The sequence below is a fragment of the Macaca nemestrina genome, chromosome 1 (genome assembly GCF_043159975.1).
Source record: "Macaca nemestrina isolate mMacNem1 chromosome 1, mMacNem.hap1, whole genome shotgun sequence".
NCBI lineage: Eukaryota > Metazoa > Chordata > Mammalia > Primates > Cercopithecidae > Macaca > Macaca nemestrina.
In genome coordinates, this window is record NC_092125.1 from 182,238,981 (window position 1) to 182,258,433 (window position 19,453).

The 19,453-nt window shown below is 37.8% G+C and overlaps 1 protein-coding gene across 4 annotated transcripts in view; it reads left to right on the top strand.

The window, feature by feature from the left end:
* The window catches only part of LOC105495236 (epidermal growth factor receptor pathway substrate 15), a 162,514-nt gene that overhangs the window by 90,660 nt on the left and 52,401 nt on the right, over positions 1–19,453 (top strand). For all 4 annotated transcript variants that reach the window (XM_071093088.1, XM_071093090.1, XM_071093083.1 and 1 more), the window contains exon 13: positions 14,687–14,759. In XM_071093088.1, the coding sequence (XP_070949189.1) occupies positions 14,687–14,759 (73 nt within the window). The remainder of the gene's footprint in view (positions 1–14,686; positions 14,760–19,453) is intronic.

The window sequence follows — 19,453 nt, forward strand, 5'->3', positions numbered from 1 at the left end:
AAGTTGTCATAAAATACAACTCAGATCCCTCAGTGACTTCCCATCTCCAACTGAATCCAATTCACTTCTTTGAACATGGCGTAAAGGCTCTTCTTCCTTCATGGTGTTCACTTGGCATCCTGACCATTCTTCTGTCTTAGCCACCTCTCACAGTGTGCTCCCTTATGGTACTGTAAAGCTATTTGAGAACAGATACAGTGTGTTTGCTCTTTGTACTCTGAGGGCTCAGTACAGTACTCGAATCTACTATTTCAGCTTTATCCCCTTTCTCCAGTTGTATGATAGATGGGTTTATTACCTCTTACTTCAACATACCACCACTTTTATTCCTCTGTGCCTCTGATCCTACTGTTCCCCTTTGCCTGAAGCACACCTTTTACCTTATAAAGTTTTTTTCATGTTCAAGACCCATCTTAAATATTGTCTGTTCTGTCAAGCCTTCCATGAAATCTTCAGATTACTAGTTATTCTTTTCTCTTCTTCCAGAGGCTTTATTCCTTTATTGTAGTATTTTCTACTGTTTATAGTAATTTATATCGCTTTTTTGGTAAATTTTTAATTCCTAAGGGCAAGAGCTATGTCTTGTTCATTTTGGTAGGCCTAGATATTAACACACACATTACTTGACCCCGTGGAATGAGTATAACCTAGTTGGTTGAATGAATGACTCAAAGTATGTTATAAATATTGGAATATTTCCAAGACTTACTTTCTGCAAAATTTATGGCAGAATAGAAGCCATGTGTTAAATGTTGAACTAAGGCAAAGACTTTCTGAATAATTGCTTATTTTGAAGCCTATAGGAAAGGATTTTAGGCTGGACACAGTGGCTCACACCTGTAATCCCAGCACTTTGGGAGGCTGCAGCGTGTGGATCACCTGAGGCCAGGAGTTTGAGACCAGCCTGGCCAACATGGCAAAACCCCATCTGTACTAAAAATACAACAATTAGCCGGGCATGGTGGCGCATGCCTATAATCCCAGCTACTCAGGAGGCTGAGACATGAGAATCGCTTGAACCTGGAAGGCAGAGGTTGCAGTGAGCCGAGGTCATGCCACTGTGCTTCAGCTTAGGCAACAGAGTGAGACTCAGTCTCAAAAAAAAAAAAAAAAAGAGAAAAAGAAAAGAATTTTATATATAAAGGGTTTTTAAATCCTCACAGGAGCATTAAGGTTAGTGGGCTGATTTTTTTTTTTTTTTTTTTTAATATTCTGCAGACTTAGTGTTTTTTTTTCCCACTTTAAAAAATTGTGGTAAAATACACATAACATAGTAATTTATCATCTTAACCATTTTTAGATAAACAATTCAGTGGTGTGAAATACATTCACATGGCCAGGCGAAGTGGCTCATGCCTGTAATCCCAGCACTTAGGGAGGCCGAGACGGGCAAATCATCTGAGATCAGGAGTTCAAGACAAAAATACAAAAACTAGCTGGGCGTGGTGGCAGGCGCCTGGAATCCCAGTTACTCATGAGGCTGAGACAGGAGAATCGCTCGAACCCTGGAGGTGGAGGTTATGGTGAGCCAAGATTACACCATTGCACTCCAGCCTGGGCGACAAGAGCGAGACTCCGTCTCAAAAAAAGAAAAAGAAATATATTCACAGTGTTGTGCAACCATCATCACCATTCATTTCCAAGACTCTTTTCATCTTATAAAACTGAAACCCCATACCAATTAAACAATAACTCCCCATACTCTACTCCCTCCCATTTTCCTTGCCGTTCCCTAGAGCAGCCACCATTCTATTTTCTGTCTCTCTGATTTTGAATACTGTAACTATCTCATATAAGCAGAATGACGAGATATTTGTCTTTTTATGACTATCTTATTTCGTATAACGTCTTCAGGGTTCATCTGTGTTGTGGCATATGTCAGATTTCCTTCCTTTTTCAGGCTGAATAATAATTCCATTGTACTTACATACCACATTTTGTTTACCTGTTCATCTATTGATGGACATTTGGGTTGCTTCCACATTTTAGCTATTATGAATAATGCTGCTATGAACATGAACGTACAAATACCTTTTCAAGACCCTGCTGTCAGTTCTTTGTAGTATATTTGCAAAAGTGGAATTGCTTAATCATATGGTAGTTGCAGACCTGTTTTTGTGTCAAGGATTTCCTTTGAAAATCTGATGAAGACTGTTACACCCTGCCCACAGAAAAAAAATAACATGTATATCTGTGATACTATTTTGTATTTATTTCAGGAGTTCCCAGACACTTAAAAACTATCTGTGGATCCATTCTTGAGAGCTGTTGCTATGAAAGTAAAATGCCTCAGTTAGAGAAGTTCTTGGCAGTGGAAAAGATGAAACATACTAAGAGATTGCTTCAGTCACTTGGATAATGTGGTGGTAAATTATGCTGAGGCAGGAGTTAATATTTTGTCATCTACTAGCTTCCATTTCCTTCCTGTCTCTGTCCTTTTAGCAAGAACATCAGGAAGTTAAAGCCACATCCTGTCAGGCCTGTTGGTTATCCTGGTCTTGGGCCAGTAAACAGGATAGATAATTAGAATAATAGTTACCAGGCATTGTACTATGCCTTCTTTATATAAGTTCACTTGTTGAGCTCTTGTAACATCCCTGAAGGGTAAATAACTTTATTTCAGTTTTTCAGATGAAGAAATGAACAAGTCTTCATTTCCAAGAAGCTTTCTCTGATTATCTGCCTCAGCTCAGAGAGCACACAGTTTCCTTCTCTCCCAGTAGACTCTCGACTGTGTGATGACACAGGCCAACTCTTACTTCTAATGAGGCAATATAGTATAGTATTTCAGAGCATGGGCTTTTTAACCAGATTTCCAGATTGCCTGACATGACCTGGATATACTTAACTATCTGTACCTCAGTTTTTTAATCTATAAAGTGGAAATATGAATAACCATGCACAATGCTTAACGCAATGCTTGGAACATAGTAAGTTCTCAATACATATTAGTATCTATCATCATCATCCCAACACTGAGTTCAGCACTTAGAGTACAGGATTTACTCAATAGCTGTTCACTAAATATTGGTTGGAGTAGCTGAATGAACTTTCTTTCTCTAGTTGAAGAGTAAATGGAACTATGTAGCCAGGTAGCCAGATTCTGTGTTACTAAATATATAGACCTCTATTTCCATCATATTCAATAACTGATTTTTTAAAATTTCTAAATCCTAGCATATGGTTTGAATTTTTAAAAATTCTGCGTTTTTGTTTTAGTTCAGTTCAAATATCATTAGAAACCATTATGTCTGGAGCATTCATTGCTTATATCATCAAATCTGGAGCTCTTTTACTTATATGGTCCAACTTGATGTGTTTTTGACCCTCTAAAGATCTGTGATACTGACGCTAAAAGGTCTCTTTTGTGACTCTGCCTTAAGAATGGTATTACTGGTTAAATAACTGAAGCTCTAGGTTGTGGTGTGCATTTCTTTGATAGTAAGGAGGCAGCCTAATTCATTTTCACATAAAGTGTATAGATCATCATTAAAACCTCGGTTTTGGGAGGCTCTCCTTATTTGAAAACCTCCTTGCTGAAGTCTGAACCTGTGCTGTCCAGTATAGTAGCCACTACCTGTGTGGTGATTGAGCACTTGAAATATGGCTAGTCCAATTTAAGATGTGTTGTTAGTATAAAATATACTGGATTTCAAAGATTTAGAATGAAAAAGAAGAATGTAAAATATCTTAATATTTTTCACCTTTATTACATTTTGAAATATTACATTAAAATAAACTTCACTCATTTCTTTTTACTTTTTCATGTGTGCCTGTTAGATCATTCAAAAATCACATAGGCCAGGCATGGTGGCTCACGCCTGTAATCCCAGCACTTTGGGAGGCCAAGGCAAGAGAATTGCTGAGGCCAGGAGTTGAGATCACCCTGGGCAACAAAGCAAGACCCAGTCTCTATTAAATAAATAAATACATACATGCATGCATGCATGCATACATACATACATAATCTATGTATCTTCTGTTGGACCTGTTCTGTTCTGAGTTAGAATTATTATACATTTCATTTGCTTGTATTGTTTTGTGGCTCTGGTAGCTTACTAAGGGGCACTTACCTCTTTTAATACAGCAATAATTATTGAGATATATTATAGTCTGTCTTTGGAAAGCAAAAACATCTACCAAGAAATTTCAGCTCCTGGAGGATTTAAGAGTCACAGTCTCCACCAACATACTGGAGGCCTGATTGCCATCACTCCAGGTGCTTTATTACAGCTTTCAAAAAGCCAGTAAATGTATTTTTATACTAGTAAACAATGTAATGGTAATAATAATATTAGCTGAAATTTATTTAGCACTTACTACATGCCAGGCATTGCCCTGGAGTGTTTCTAGATGTAACATAAATTAATCCTGCCCATTAACTTTATTATCCCTATTTTGTAATTCAGAAAATTAAGGTTTTGTTTTACATATCTTTTCTGTTGGTTTCTTTTAATCTCATTTTGTCCTGCTAGATAAGTAGAATAAATTATTATGGATTTGCAAAATAAATTTGTATTTCTGGCCAGGTGCAGTAGCTCATGCCTGTAATCCCAGCACTTTGGGAGGCCAAGGCGGGAGGATCACCTGAGGGTCAGGAGTTTGAGACCAGCCTGGCCAATAAGGTGAAACCCTGTCTCTACTAAAAATACAAAAATTAGCTGGGCGTGCTGGTGCACACCTGTAATCCCAGCTTCTCTGGAGGCTGAGACAGGAGAATTGCTTGAACCCTGGAGGCAGAGGTTATAGTGAGTCGAGATTGCCCCACTGCATTCTCGCCTGTGCGACAGAGCGAGACTCTGTCTCCAGAGATATGTGTGTGTGTATGTGTGTATATATATATATATATTATTTCCCCTTTGAAAAATGAACCATCTAATTTTGGGACCTGCCACTAAGGGGGTGTGCTTTGTCATATAAGCCACACCCCAAAGTTTGTGTTTTTTCTGATTCTAGTTAGGTTCTCTTTTCAATGACTTATACCCATAAATATATTCTCTTATTTTTAAAAATAAAACCCATTAAAAACAGCCAGTCTCTCAGAACTAAGTAAGAACATTAGTTATTCCCATAGTACCATCACACTTTCACAGTATTTATCTTAAATTTTTGTAATTAATGGCTATTGGTTTTCCCCAGCAAACTATAAATAGAGGCCCAACTACAATCTTGTTTGGAATGTAGTAGACATTTAATAAATATTTGTTGAAAAAATGAAATAATATCTCATGAAGATTATATAATTAAGGCAAGTTTTATTTATGCATGTGTTTGTGTGTATGTGTGTATGTATGTATGTATGTATGTATATATTTTTGAGATAGGGTCAGGCTCTGTTGCCCAGGCTGGAGAGCAGTGGTGTGATTATGGGTCACTTTAGCCTTGACTTCCCAGGCTTAAGCAATCCTCCCACCTTAGCCTCCTAAGTAGCTGGGACTACAGGCATGTGCCACCATGCCCAGCTAATTTTTTAAAAAATTTTTTATAGAGACATGGGTGTCACTGTGTTGCCCCGCATGGTCTCAAACTCTTGGCTCAAGTGGTCCTCCCACTTCAGCCTCCCAAAGTGTTGGGATTACAGTTGTGAACCACTGTGCCTGACAAAGGCAACTTTTAGAGTAATTTAAAACTTATGGTAAGAATAAATGTCTTTGTCCTCGAACTTTAAGCTTTTATGAACTACGAATTCTTGTTTTTTTGTTTTTTTGGGTTTTTTTGAAATGAAGTCTTGCTCTGTCACCCAGGCAGGAGTACAGTGACATGATCTTGGCTCACTATAACCTCCGCCTCTCAGGTTCAAGTGATTCTCCTGCCTCAGGCTCTCGAGTAGCTGGGATTAGAGGCATGCACCACCACGCATGGCTAATTTTTGTATTTTTAGTAGAGACAGGATTTCACCGTGTTGGCCAGGCTTGTCTCAAACTTCTGACCTCAAGTGATCTGCCCACCTTGGCCTCCCAAAGTGCTGGGATTAAAAACATGAGCCACCGCACTCGGCCATGAACTGTGAATTCTTAGAATGAAAGGTCGTGTAACTTTCAAATGGTTTAAATTTAAAACGAAGACTTTCTCATCAGCTTTCTATAGTTATTACTGTAATCTAGCTCAAGGCTTCTGACAGTTCCTAAGATAAGCAGAGTCAGGGTGTTTTATTGCCTTTCTAGCAATTGTCATCAGCTTTCTGAGCAGTAAGTGCCTCTGCTTCCTCTCTTCCTCCACAAGCCAGACAGGAAAGAAGAGCTGTGTTGCTAAATAATGCCGTTTGGCGTTCAAAGAAGCATGTCTCAGAAACCTCTAAGGGACTCACCATTTCCTGTATATTAAAAGTCTGTCTTGGCTGGGCACGATGGCTCATGCCTGTAATTCCAGCACTTTGGGAGGCTGAGGTGGGTGGATCACCTGAGGTCAGGAGTTCAAGACCAGCCTATCCAGCAAGGTGAAACCCCATCTCTACTAAAAATTCAAAAATTAGCCGGGCGTGGTGGCGGATGCCTGTAATCCCAGCTACTCGGAAGACTGAGGCAGGAGAATCACTTGAACCCGGGAGGCAGAGGTTGCAGTGAGCCGAGATCCCGCCACTGCACTCCATCCTGGGCTTCAGAGTGAGACTTTGTCTCAGAATAAAGAAAACAACAACAACAACAACAGTAAAAGCCTGTTTTTACCTAGTACAGAAGTTCTTTATAATCTTATTCTGATTTACCATTTCAGCTTTATTTAACCACACATGAACCTTCCATTCTAGGTAAGTTAGTCTGTCTAGAATTTTCTCATCTCTCTACTTTCTTTTTCATTAATTTTGTATTATCATAAAATATACATAAGATAAAATTTACTACTTTAAATTTTTAACCACCTAAAGTGTACCATTCAGTGTCATTAATTGTACACTTAAAATGGTTAAAGTTTTAAAGTAATTTTTTTTTGAGATGGAGTTTCACTCTTTTGTTGTCATTTTTAAATGTACTTAATATCATTAAATACATTCACAGTAATTGTGCAATTATCACCACCATGAATCTCTGGAACTTTATCATCCCAAACTGAACAATCTATTTGGAATTGATATAAACTAACTTCAGTCCCATACAAAACTGTGCTCCTGGCCAGGCGTGGTGGCTCATGCCTGTAATCCCAGGAATTTGGGAAGCCAAGATGGGAGGATAGCTTGAGGTCAGGGCAATATAGTGAGACCTTGTCTCTACAGAAAATAAAATTAGTTGGCTGTGGTGGTGCATACCTGTAGTCCTAGCTACTCAAGAGGCTGAGGCAGGAGGACTGCCTGAGGCCAGGAGTTCGAGACTACAGTGAGCTGTGATCACACCAATGCACTCCAGCCTGGGAAACAGAGAGACTCTGTCTTTAAAGACACAAATAAAACTCTGGTCGTATACAGCTCCATTTTCTCCTCTGCCCTTACCCCCCCTTTTTTTTTTTTTTTTTTTTTTTTTTTTGAGATAGAGTCTTGCTCTGTTGTCCAAGCTGGAGTGCAGCAGTGCAATCAGTGCAATCTCGGCTCACTGCAACCTCTGCCTCCTGGGTTCAAGTGATTCTCCTGCCTCAGCCTCCCAAGTAGCTGGGGCTACAGGCACCTGCCATCACACCCAGCTAATTTTTGTATTTTTAGAAGAGATGGGGTTTCACTATGTTGGCCAGGCTGGTCTCGAACTCCTGACCTCAGGTGATCCATCTGCCTGAGCCTCCCGAAGTGCTGGGATTATAGGAGTGAGCCACCGCACCTAGCCCGTTCTCACCCTGTTATGTTATTGATGTCACAAACGGTATCAAAACTCCCCCGCCGGGCACGGTGTCTCATGCCTGTAATCCCAGCACTTTGGGAGGCTGAGGCGGGTGGATCACAAGGTCAGGAGATTGAGACCATCCTGGCTAACACGGTGAAACCCCATGTCTAATAAAAATACAAAAAAAAAAATTAGCCAGGCGTGATGGCGGACACCTGTAGTCCCAGTTACTTGGGAGGCTGAGGCAGGAGAATGGTGTGAACCTGGGAGGTGGAACTTGCAGTGAGCCGAGATCACGCCACTACACTCCAGCCTGGGCGACAGAGCGAGACTCTATCTCAAAAAAAAAAAAAAAAACAAACTCCCCCCTTACGTTATTGATGTCACAAACTGTGTCTTTATACATTGTGTATCTACTAACATTCACAAATTCTTTTTTATGCATTTGTCTCTTAAATTCTATAGAAAGTATAAAGTGGAGTTGTAAACAAAAATTACAGTTATACTGGTTTTTATATTTACCCATGTATTTACCTTTACTGGAGATCTTTTTATCTTCATATGACTTTCAATTACTATCTAGCATCCTTTCATTTTAACCTCAAGGTCTCCCTTTAGCATTTCTCGTAGGGCAGATCTAGAAGTAATGAACTCCCTCAGCCTTTGTTTGTCTAGGAGTATTTTGATTTCTCCCTCATTCTTTTGAAGCACAGTTTTGTCAGGTATAGAATTCTCAGTTGACAGGTTTTTTTCTTCCAACACTTTAAATATATCATTTCGTTGCCTTCTGACCTTCAAGTTTCTGCTGAGAAATCCATTGATAATCTTATTAAGGATTGATTATATGTCACAAATTGACAAGTTGCTTTTCTTCTTGCTTGCTATTTTCAAGATTCTTTCAACAGTTTGATTATAATGAGTCTCTTTGTGTTTATGCTACTTGGAGTTCATTGAGGTTTTTAGATTTGTAGATGTAGATCTTTTATCAAATTTGAGGAGTTTTCTTCTTAGTCTGCTTCTTACTGCTGTTTTGCCAACATCGTCTGTGCTTTCTTGTATAAGCTTTATCTCTGGCTGAAATACCATTTTCTTACCTGACATTTACTCTTTCCTTCAAGGCTTAGCTGAAGTCTCTCACCTCCTTCACGCAGTATTCTCAGACCGGAGTAATTTATATTGATAAACATGACATTATTGTCTGCACAGCTCACTTGGGAATTAATCATCCTACCTTCAGTGATACCAAGGAGACCTTTTCTGACCTTCTTCAGGGGGAGTCAAGTTCCCATTCTTTGTGTTCTCGTAGAACCTTTCCTATCCCACAGTGCTTACGTGTTGTAGCACCTAGTACAGTGCATTGTAATTATCTCTTTATATTCTTATCCCCAACCCCTCACACCAGGTGTGTGTTCACATGCTCTGAATTAAGGGCTTCTTAATGGCAGGTGCCTTCTGGTTTTATGTATCCCTTAAGTATAGCATAGTGACAAGTATGTAATAGGATTCAGTATGTGTTACTGAGTCAGTAGATAAGTTGCATAGTGGTATATTAGGTTTTATTGTGTATTTTCTCTATCGCTCTTCATAGCAATCCCATATATGGTTTGTAAAGTAGATACTCATTTTATAGCTGCAGAAACTAGAGCTTATAAAGAGTTTGTTGGTGTTTAACATTTTATTTAGTATCTGCTATGTAAACCGGGTATGCTGGCATAAATTTTGTAATCCTATATGCAATTGTGAGATAAAGATTTTATTATCCCTCTTTGAAGAGAAGAAAACAGAGGCTTAAAAAAGATGAAATGACCTACCTAACTGGAGCTGGTTTAGGCAAAAAGAAGAATTTGATGACCCCATATAATTGGAAGAGTAAAGGTATAGGTGGGCGGGAAGGAGGGTTAGAAAGAGAACAAATAGGATGTGTGCATATATGTGTGTGTGTGTGTATATATATGTGTATATATGTGTGTGTGTGTATATATGTAGAGAGAGAGGGAGACAGAGATTTATTTTAAGAAATTTTTAAGGTTGTGGGAGCTGGCAAGTCTGAAATCTATAGGACAGGCTGGCAGGCTGGAGGCCCAGTGAAGAGTTGATGTTGCATCTCAAGTTTAAAGGTAATCTGAGATAGAATTCCTTATTCCTTGGGGGACCTCATCTATCTCTTAATGCCTTCAAGTGATTGGATGTGGTCTACTTACATTATTAAGGGTAATCTGCTTTACTCAAGTCTACTGATTTAAATGTTCATCTCACCTAAAAAATACCTTCACAGTAACATCTAGGGTTGTGTTTGTCCAAATATCTGGGCACTGTGGCCTAGCCAAATTAGCCCATAAAATTAAGTATGACAGGAGGTGACAGGAGCCAGGGCTTGCTACCTAGAATGCTAGCTTTTTATCAGTTCCAAATAAAGGCATCCTAGATAAAGATTCTGACTGCTTTGGCATCAGTTACAGGCTCATTCTTGAATTAATCTCTGTGATTGTGTGGTGGGGTACTTTGACTGGCTAAACTTCGACCAGGAGCCAATTTCTGGCCAGTCACTGCCCAGAGAGATGGCATCTTCTGTTTCAACTATATGAGTAGAAAGACGTTAGAAGAGGCAGAAAGAGGAGCAATCTCCTAAAAGGATTGCTGAACCGTAGAAGGAGAGAGGGTCGGCCAGAACAAATAGCTGTTACTACAGTGATGTAAGGTGACTTGTGATAGAGCTTGTATTTTGGAGCCTGTTTTTCTCCAAATCTTATGGTTTCAAAACCATATAATGAGTTTCTAAAAGTAGAGAGCAGATAGGTTATTTTGAATGATATTCAGATAAGATTTTGGGGGTAGAAATTTTAGTGTTTACATTATTTATTCTATAACTATATTAGATCAGTGTTTTCTAACCTTTTTTATAACTCATAATTCCTTTTGACAAATTAAAAAACTACTTCATTATTGTTTAAAATTCTAAGTAATGTTAATATTTAGGCTCAATATTAGTTACTTGACATCTTACATATTTTGCCTTGCAAATCCTAAGATGATAGAGATATTAGCATCCACATACGAAAAATGAGACTAGGGCTCTGACAGGTTAAGTGACCTGATCAGAGTGAGAAAAACAATTTCTCAGAAGAGCTAGATTTTTCTCTGTTTGCTTGTGAGAGAGATTGGCAGTTAAGCTACTTAGTGATACCATTTTTATGGCTAAATGTACTCCAAGAGAATTTTTATAAATAAGTTTCAGGATTGAAAAATACAGCTTTGTGAGTTTTCACAACTTTCTAGTTTCTAATAGTTTCTAGTTTTTAATGTTTTCTGGTTACAGAACAGTGGATGCTGATGTTTAGAAAAAAAGACATAAAACTGTGTATCTGGGAAGGACTTTGAAGATGATTTTATCTTGTCTTTGATAATATTGGAATCGCATCAAAAACTAAGACAGATGGCTCACGCCCTCCTTGCACATAGAGTCTAGGAAAATGGAAGTGGATTGCATAGACTCAAGGTCCCTCAGCCTAACTGTCCTTGTGCATAACTTGACCATTTCTTACTAGATTTATGTGTTTGTCAACTTTAGGCTTCTGAAAGCCTAGCTTGAGATTTGCTTTCCTTGATGGTTCAAATTCACCGCTCCATGGAATCAGTACTGTGAGCCTTTGGAATACCAGGGAGCTTTATTCCTGACTTGTTCTTTATAGCTTTGGTACTTGTGGATTCCTCAGGATGTGCAAGCATCTTGAGAATGAAAAGAACCAGAAAGATAGTCTAAAATAGAGGATGAGTAGGATCATTTCATTTTCCTTTTCTGGAAATTACTAAGGTGAAGGTAATAGCTTTTCCTGTCATGACATCCAAGATGAGTGGTGGTTCGGGCAAAATGCTCACACACCGGTTTTTGTGTGTGTGTGTGTGACAGGGTCTAACTCTGTTGCCCAGGCTGGAATGCAGTGGCCCGATATCTGCTCACTGCAGCCTCTGCCTTCTGAGTTCAAGTGATCCTCCTGCCTCAGCCTCCTTAGTAGCAGGGACTGCAGGTGTGCGAGACCATACCCAGCTAATTATTGTATTTTTAGTAGAGACAGGGTTTTACCACATTGGCCAGGCTGGTCTCGAACTCCTGACCTCAAGTGATCCACCCACCTCGGCTTCCCAAACTGCTGGAATTACGGGTGTGAGCCACCACACCCAGCCTCACACACCTCTTTTTGAAATAATGTCTTATATCTGCCTTATCTACCTATATTGGTGGGCTCCTTGAGAAGTTGCATGTTAATATTACTTTCTACTGTGGCACAGATCCTTAAAGAGAATTGTTTTAAAATTACTAGTGTTAAAAATAATGCTTGTATTGATTATGTGTCCATCAACTGTAGAAAAGTATACATGTTGTTCAAAGTAGGGAGAAGGTAAGAAATATGGTCAAGTATCCTAAGTGCACCTAAATATATGTTTAGATATTTTTATTTGCCTGAAATGAGAAGAATAGTTATAAAGGTTAAGAGTCATTGCAAGACAACAGAATAACATTTGAGCATCTCTGAAACTGTAAACTAGGTTGAGAAAATTACTTGATTTTCAGTCTGATTTACAGGACAGGTTTTCAGTTATAATTTTTTAAATAGAAAGTGATATAATGGAACATTTAATTCTTTTTAAGTTTTCTGTTTAGCAATATATGTTATACTACTTGGTTGTGCTAATAAAAGGAATATTATAAGACCAGAATTTTATTAGATAAACATGAATCAAAAGTTAAATTTAATTGATCTTCGTACTAAGAGGAATTAATGCCTAAAGATCTCCATATTTTTTTTGTTGTTGGGAATGGTCTTCAGAGTATGTTTAGAAATAACACCATCCTTTCCTCCTCTTCCCCTTCCTCCCCAATAGACCCCAAATTACGAAGTTTGTACTCCTCAAGCTTCCTCCATTTTACCTAAACATAGACTGTGTTTGCTTTTCAGAGCTGAGTCCTTTGTAATCTGTTTTGGATTTTCACCAAGTGAGCTTCCTTCCTTTGCTCTCCCATCCTTCTGCCTTGGCTACTTTGAGTCAGCTCACTGCCTTCTTGTAGCCCTGTTTTCCTCCGTGCACACTTGATCTGAGCAGACACTGTCAGTGACAGCAGTTAGCAGCAGAGCAGAAAGAATTCAGTACAAGCGTGTGCACTGCTGATCTCTGACACTGTAATGTTTTCTATTTTTGTTACTATCTACTTTCAGAAACTGGGAGCTGAGTTGATACTGACCTTGTGTGGAATGCCTCTGAGGATTTGGGATGGGGGGAGGGTGCTAGATTTTCATATGACTTATCTCTAACATGCTGCAGCAAGACTGAAAACATTCATCTGCTCACATAAGGAGGAAAGAAAATTTCCAAGATTGAGCTTGCAGAATTTGTTGGGTATTTTCAGAAAATTTTCCCCCTGTGTTTTTCTATTTCTTGAATTTGCCTTATTTATATAAGGGTTGGAGGTGGGGGATGGCCTTTGCATAATAAATAGGTTGAGGTATGGAAGGATCGGACTGCAACAATGATTCGCATAGTAAGGGACTGTTTAAAATCTCCACGACATCGCGACCCACATTGCGACCCATCTGACAAACGGTTAGTGAGCTCCTTGGCCATCTCAAACGTTTAAAAGTACAATGTACAAATAGCTTTATTTGTATAGTTTCTTCCATACACATCTTAAGAACATTGTGCCTACATATCCAAAACAGTTTATTTTTTTCTACATTTAAAATCTCACCTCAAGAAGGTGAGAAATATAAATGAAGGATGCAGTTGTCCCTTAAGTATCTGCTTTGGTATAATTTTCTCACTTTCCTTTATGCTGGAACTAAATGGAGCCTGAGCTTACATTTTGGGTTATGTCTGAGATGGAAACTGAAATGTAGTCTTGAAGCTCGAAGAAGAAACTTGGCTATACTAACATGAAGGACTTGTTAAATGCTGTCTTCCCTTCTCCATGTTTTCGCCTTTTACCTTTCCCCACAACCCCAGAAATGTACCGCTGCAGAATTCTTTGGGCTTTTTCTCTCATTTTGCAGAAAAGAAAGTGAAGGGAGGTGCGTGTGTTTGTGTGTGCGTGTGCAGGCATGATTTCAGTACAACTACAAATGGGCAGTTAAATTGTTAAATCAAAAGAAACAGCTTTATTTTGCAATTCTGAATCTAAGGTTGCTTGGGATTCATTCATAGCAACCCAGGCCTGATTAAAGCGTGTAAGAATTTAGGTAACCATGTTTCAAAGTAAAAGTGGAGCCCAGCATGTTTGATTTGAAGAGTAGAAGAGGTAAATGCTGCTGTGGTTCTTTTTTTACTTTATATATACTGTGTGTATATTTGATCAATTTGATTTGATATATGGTCCTAAAATAGCTTTTTTTGAGATGTAATTTTTGATAGAGCACATTGCCTGTGTATTAACAATCTTTCCCATTTTCTCTGTTGTTTCATTCTAAAATTGATGCACACCAGTGATTTAAAGGGAAATTAACACTTCAGTAAATGTCTTTTTCCTTAATATTGTTGACTGTTTCTATTAGCCATTTTCATTTAATTTGACAGTGGTACCTAAGGGTTAACCTTACAGAGCTGATGCAACCCCTCCTTTTCTTTACCAGCAATTTTCATTGGACACTATTTCCATAGCAACAGTGACATCAGTGAAACCTGAGTGTTTCATTGATTATTTTTCTCCTCTTCCTTTTTTAATCTATCCTTTTTTCACCACATTTTAGTGAGAAAGCAATTTTTTTTACAAACGGAGCTTATATTGATTTTTATTCCATGAATAATTAAAAGAGGGTGGAAAAATCTGCCCTTCATTTAAAAATTGAATGTTTCACTATGTATTTAAAAAACGATTCAGGATTAGGAGGATGGATAACCATACCAGCTGTAGCTGATGTTCTAAAATATTCTTGCATTGTTTGCTGGTCTTCTAGGGAAAAGAATAATGTGGAACAGGACCTTAAGGAGAAAGAAGATACTATTAAACAAAGGACAAGCGAGGTTCAAGTAAGTGACCATAAAATTTAGTGTTCCACTTCTGATTTAGGACTATTCATTTTAAATGTATATGGTTATTTAGTATTTGCTGGATGTTGTATTAGGTCAAAGGAATGCTTAACGTGTTTATATTATATAAATGTTTATCTTTTCCAAGATGATTGTTCTGGCTTGGAATTCTGGCCTGCAAAGATTATACTGCAATGAGAAAGCAGTATTTTTCAGCATAGATTTCTGGTTTTGAAAGTATTTTTTAAATGGTACTTACCTGCATATTATATCATTAAAGGTGTAAGTTTGCATGACTTACAATGTTAATATTTTTGCACCAGTAAAATTAGAGTGAGACCATCATCTCCTCCTCCTCCTCCTCCTCATCATCATCATCATCAAAAACCAAAATGCTTTTTCATGCATGTGAAATTTTTGTTAGCTAGGAGATCTAGTGTGTTAAAGAACTGTTTCTCATAATACTGGTAGGGTGGGAGATGATATAGAACAATTTAAAGTAGTATTTTATGAGTAGCTTAGAACCAGCATATCTTAAACTTTGGCATAAAGAGCTTTAATTCATTTTCATTAGGTGTTGTGTTAAATAGTTTCATTTTACAAAGAGAAAGGATGATAAAACCTCCGTTTTTGTTTGGGAAATGATAAAAATAAGGGGGTAGCAGTGTTTCTAACCTTAGAAATAGAGAAAACTGGGCAGTGCCTCACTTAGAGCAGTAAGCAATGCATGTGGCCATGTTATTGGGGTACTGTTTCCTGAATGCTGAACTGGCACATAGAGGAGATTGGATATAGAAGCACTGGTAGCAGTTGCTAGTAAGAACTCTTGGGTGGGCATTTCTTAATGTGTTGCTTGTATGTTGGATTTTCCTGCTTTTCCTAATAGTTTTAAGTAGGGAAAAACTCTAAATTGTTAGGTCCATTGTTTTGTTTTGATGCAGGACATTCATTAGAGATTGTCTGTCTGGTGGACTGTGCTAGGGCGGGGAGAATGATTTACTGAAGAGTTGAGGAAGAAACCAGAGGGACTTGTTGTCGGAAGTTGATTCTCTGATTAGGTGACTACATTTATTATATTTACTTGAATTTTCCTAAAGGCAGTGCAAGTTAAGAGTTCATCTTCAATGTAATTCTCTTTCTGGTAGTGAGGTTAGGTGGGCGTAAGAGGGTAAGTTATCTGAATTACATTACTTTGTGCAGTTTTTGAGCTTCTTAGGAAATGCAAAAGAGCCACACATTTTAAGCAGTTATTACTAAAAATAGTGTAAAATGGAAGATAAAATAATCTATTCAAGTTTTCATAATTCGAAGAAATAGATGTAGCTATTGATACAATGTTGGACAGCTTCTAAATTTAGCCAGTTACTGCTGTAAAGTACACAGGTTCTTGTAATAGACAGCATTTTGTTGAGTATGTCTACCTGTTGGTTTTTCCCTACTGCGTTTTTTGAGGATGTGAATTTAAATATCCAGTTTAGAAGACTGCTGAAATTTACATTGTTTCCTTCAGTTTAAATAGGCTATCCTTGAATATTTGGTTTTTTATAATTATAGAAGTTTTGTTGTCCATCAGAATTTCTCCATGATTTGCTTGCCCTTCTTACTTAGTGGCAGTGGTAAGGTGTATGTCTAACCTTAAGCTTTGCAAAATCCAGAATGTGTGATTGGCACAAGAAGATGAAATGGTTGAATTTTTCCACATAGAGTGCTCTAAGTATAAGTAAGGCATCTTGGGCCATGGGAAGTAAAGACCAACTAGTAATCATTGAAAACAAATTCATTGAAAAATATAGTGGATTAATTAAAGATTGGGGTTAGTAGATTCATTATTTATTCCATCCCACTACAGGTATCTATGTTATGCATGGTAATGAGGCACTAGACTAAGAGTGATGTGGATAATTGACATCTACAAGTAATTAAAACTCTTCATAGTAGTGATCATTTTCAATTTTCTGAAGCAAAACTTATCGTAGGTGGTAACAAGTAGATTCATTACCTTTTTTGAGGTAACTGATTTACCCATTGGTACTGAGGTGTAGACTGGAAACTATATGGATAATTAAAGTCTGTAAATAACTCCAGCTCTCAAAACTTACTTTCTAATTTCCCTGGCAAAAGGCAACTCACTGGAGCTATTAATAAATGGCAGAATCAAAGAGAGTGTATTTCACTGCTTCTTTCTGACCCTACTTTCTAATGGCGGTGCTAATGAGAAATGTCAAAATGAAGACATCAGGAAGGAGAAGTAAGGGAATTTTGACTTATCAGTACCTGCCACACTTGGGTTTTTGAGTGTTCTTGCTTTTCTCCATATTAATAAAGTCACAGTGATAATATGAGCTCATATCTCAAACACAGAAATCAAACTTTTGAAGCCAAAAGTTTTAACTTTTTTTTGTTTTGTGTTTATGTAGTCTCTCTAATTCAGTTAGAGTAGAAAGTCTGCTGTGTAATTAATTTCTGAATTTTTGTTTCCTGTCTGTATTTCTGTTAATTACTGCCTTGAAAACTTTCAGTTCAGGATTTTTTTCTTGAAGATGACTTCGCATTTTATTTCATGAGATGATCACTGTTAGCTTTTATGAGATATACTACCAGTTTACCAAGTTCTGTGGACAAATTAGGCCCAAAGTGATCCAATTCCAAGGGGGAAACATTGTGAAAAGCCATTTTATCCCAAATGTCTAAGGTTTGGGTGTGTATTTTTTGTTTTGTTTTTCGTAAGGGGAGAAGGTAGACTCACATTCTTCCTACCTTAAAGAATTGCCTACATATGATCTTATTAAAAATATTTTTCTTCTGGCTAGTCAACAAATATTTTAGAGATTCACTCTCATATGCCTGGTTTCTTCAGTTTTGAATAGAACTTTATAGCAACAATTTGATGTCAAACAAACTTGAATTCAGTTCCTAGCTCTGCCACTTCCTAGGTTTGTGATCTTAAGTAATTTAACCATTCTACACTTTGGTTTCCTCATCTGTAACATGGGATAATCAAAATAACAAACACTAAGAGCTGATGTAAGAATAAAATGAGATAGTGCAGTAAAGTGCCTCACAGAGTGATTGGCACCTGGAAAGTGTTCAGTAAATGTTCTTAGTAGCTGTATTATTCCGCACCCTACAATCATCTCTTTATTACCTTCTCTTCATCTTTAAGCTCTTTCTTCTCTGATATCCATCTTCACATAGGCCTCTTGGACATAGGATTCTTCAATTTGAAAATACCCCTTTCATGGCTATCGCTGCCACCTTAACTACCAACTTATTTTTCTCTACTTTTATTGCTTTGTGTGGCCATTTTCCCCACCTTCCTATCTTTGTAGCGACCCTGTACAGTCTGCTGCTTGCCCATACCACACTGTGCATTTTCTCCCCAGGGCCTAGAGTAATGTTAAGGCCAAATCTGTTGGTCCTTGTATTAGTTACTGCTTTCTTGGGTTGTATTCTTCTAGATATCATCCTACCTCTGAACCTTTGCTTCCATTGACTTTGCCAGAGACAGATGGACAGACAGACTCTGTGTGTGTTTATGTGTGTCCTTGCTTTCCTTCTCCATAACCCCTGTCATCTGTATACTGATAACACCCAAATGTTTATCAAGCTCTCAGCTCTCCTCAGTGCCAGTCCCACATCTCCAGTTAACCATTTTGATATTTATCATTTGAAAATTAGTATGTCTAAAATGAATCTTATTGAAAAAACTTGGCTTCTGGTTTGAACTTATTTTTCTTTCTCACTACTGCCACCTGTATCACCTAATATCTAAAATCTTAAAGTCATATCAGAAGTGCTCACTCCATTCGCTCTTGCTTTTCCTCCTAAAACAATTTAGTATGATGACTTTCAGATGTGGGAATCTTTACTGTTGCCCACTGCCACTGTTAATGATGGGAGGATGTCATGTCTCAGGAGTTATTGGAGACAGAGAAAAAAATGAAATGCAAACCGTCCTCTTTTTTTGACTGACTGACTCTGTACTCTGTGCCTTATATATTCTTCTTATTCCCACTTTTATGCCTTTTGTTGTTATAGTCTGGAATGTTCTCTACTTCCCTGCTTATATGAATTCCACCCATGCCTTAAAGCCCAGCTCATATCCCACCACTTGTTTTAAACTTTCCCTTCTCTGTCTCTTGGTCCACACCAGTCTTTCCTGTGTTAGAACTCCCAGAGGAATATGTATCCACTTATATATGACATGAACCATATGTTACCTGGTAGTGTTAGCTTGATGTGATGTGTATAGATTCCAATATCTTCCTTCCTATATATTGTGAGCTCCTTGAGCTTAGAAATTGTACCTTGGATCATATTTTTCATTATATTTGGCAATATATTGTTAGATGGAGGTAAATTTGAGGAAGCTGTTCACGATAGAAGTGAATAAACTTTGATTTTATGCATACAATTTAAAACAAGACAATACAACTAGAACCCATAGGTAGAAAAGATTGAGAGCACAGTAGTTATCATGAAAAGTCAGACTTCTTCATATTGTTCATACTACCCTCATGTAAAAGAAGCTCCTTATTATTTATATTTCATCATAAGTAAAGATTCAGTAAGTCAGAGTACTTGTCCATGTTTTTTTATTTTAATTCACTTAGTTTTTTTCTTAGATGAAGAGGATAACTTATCTTAGATAGAAATAAAATTAGATACATGATCTCAGCATTCTTTTTCTGGCC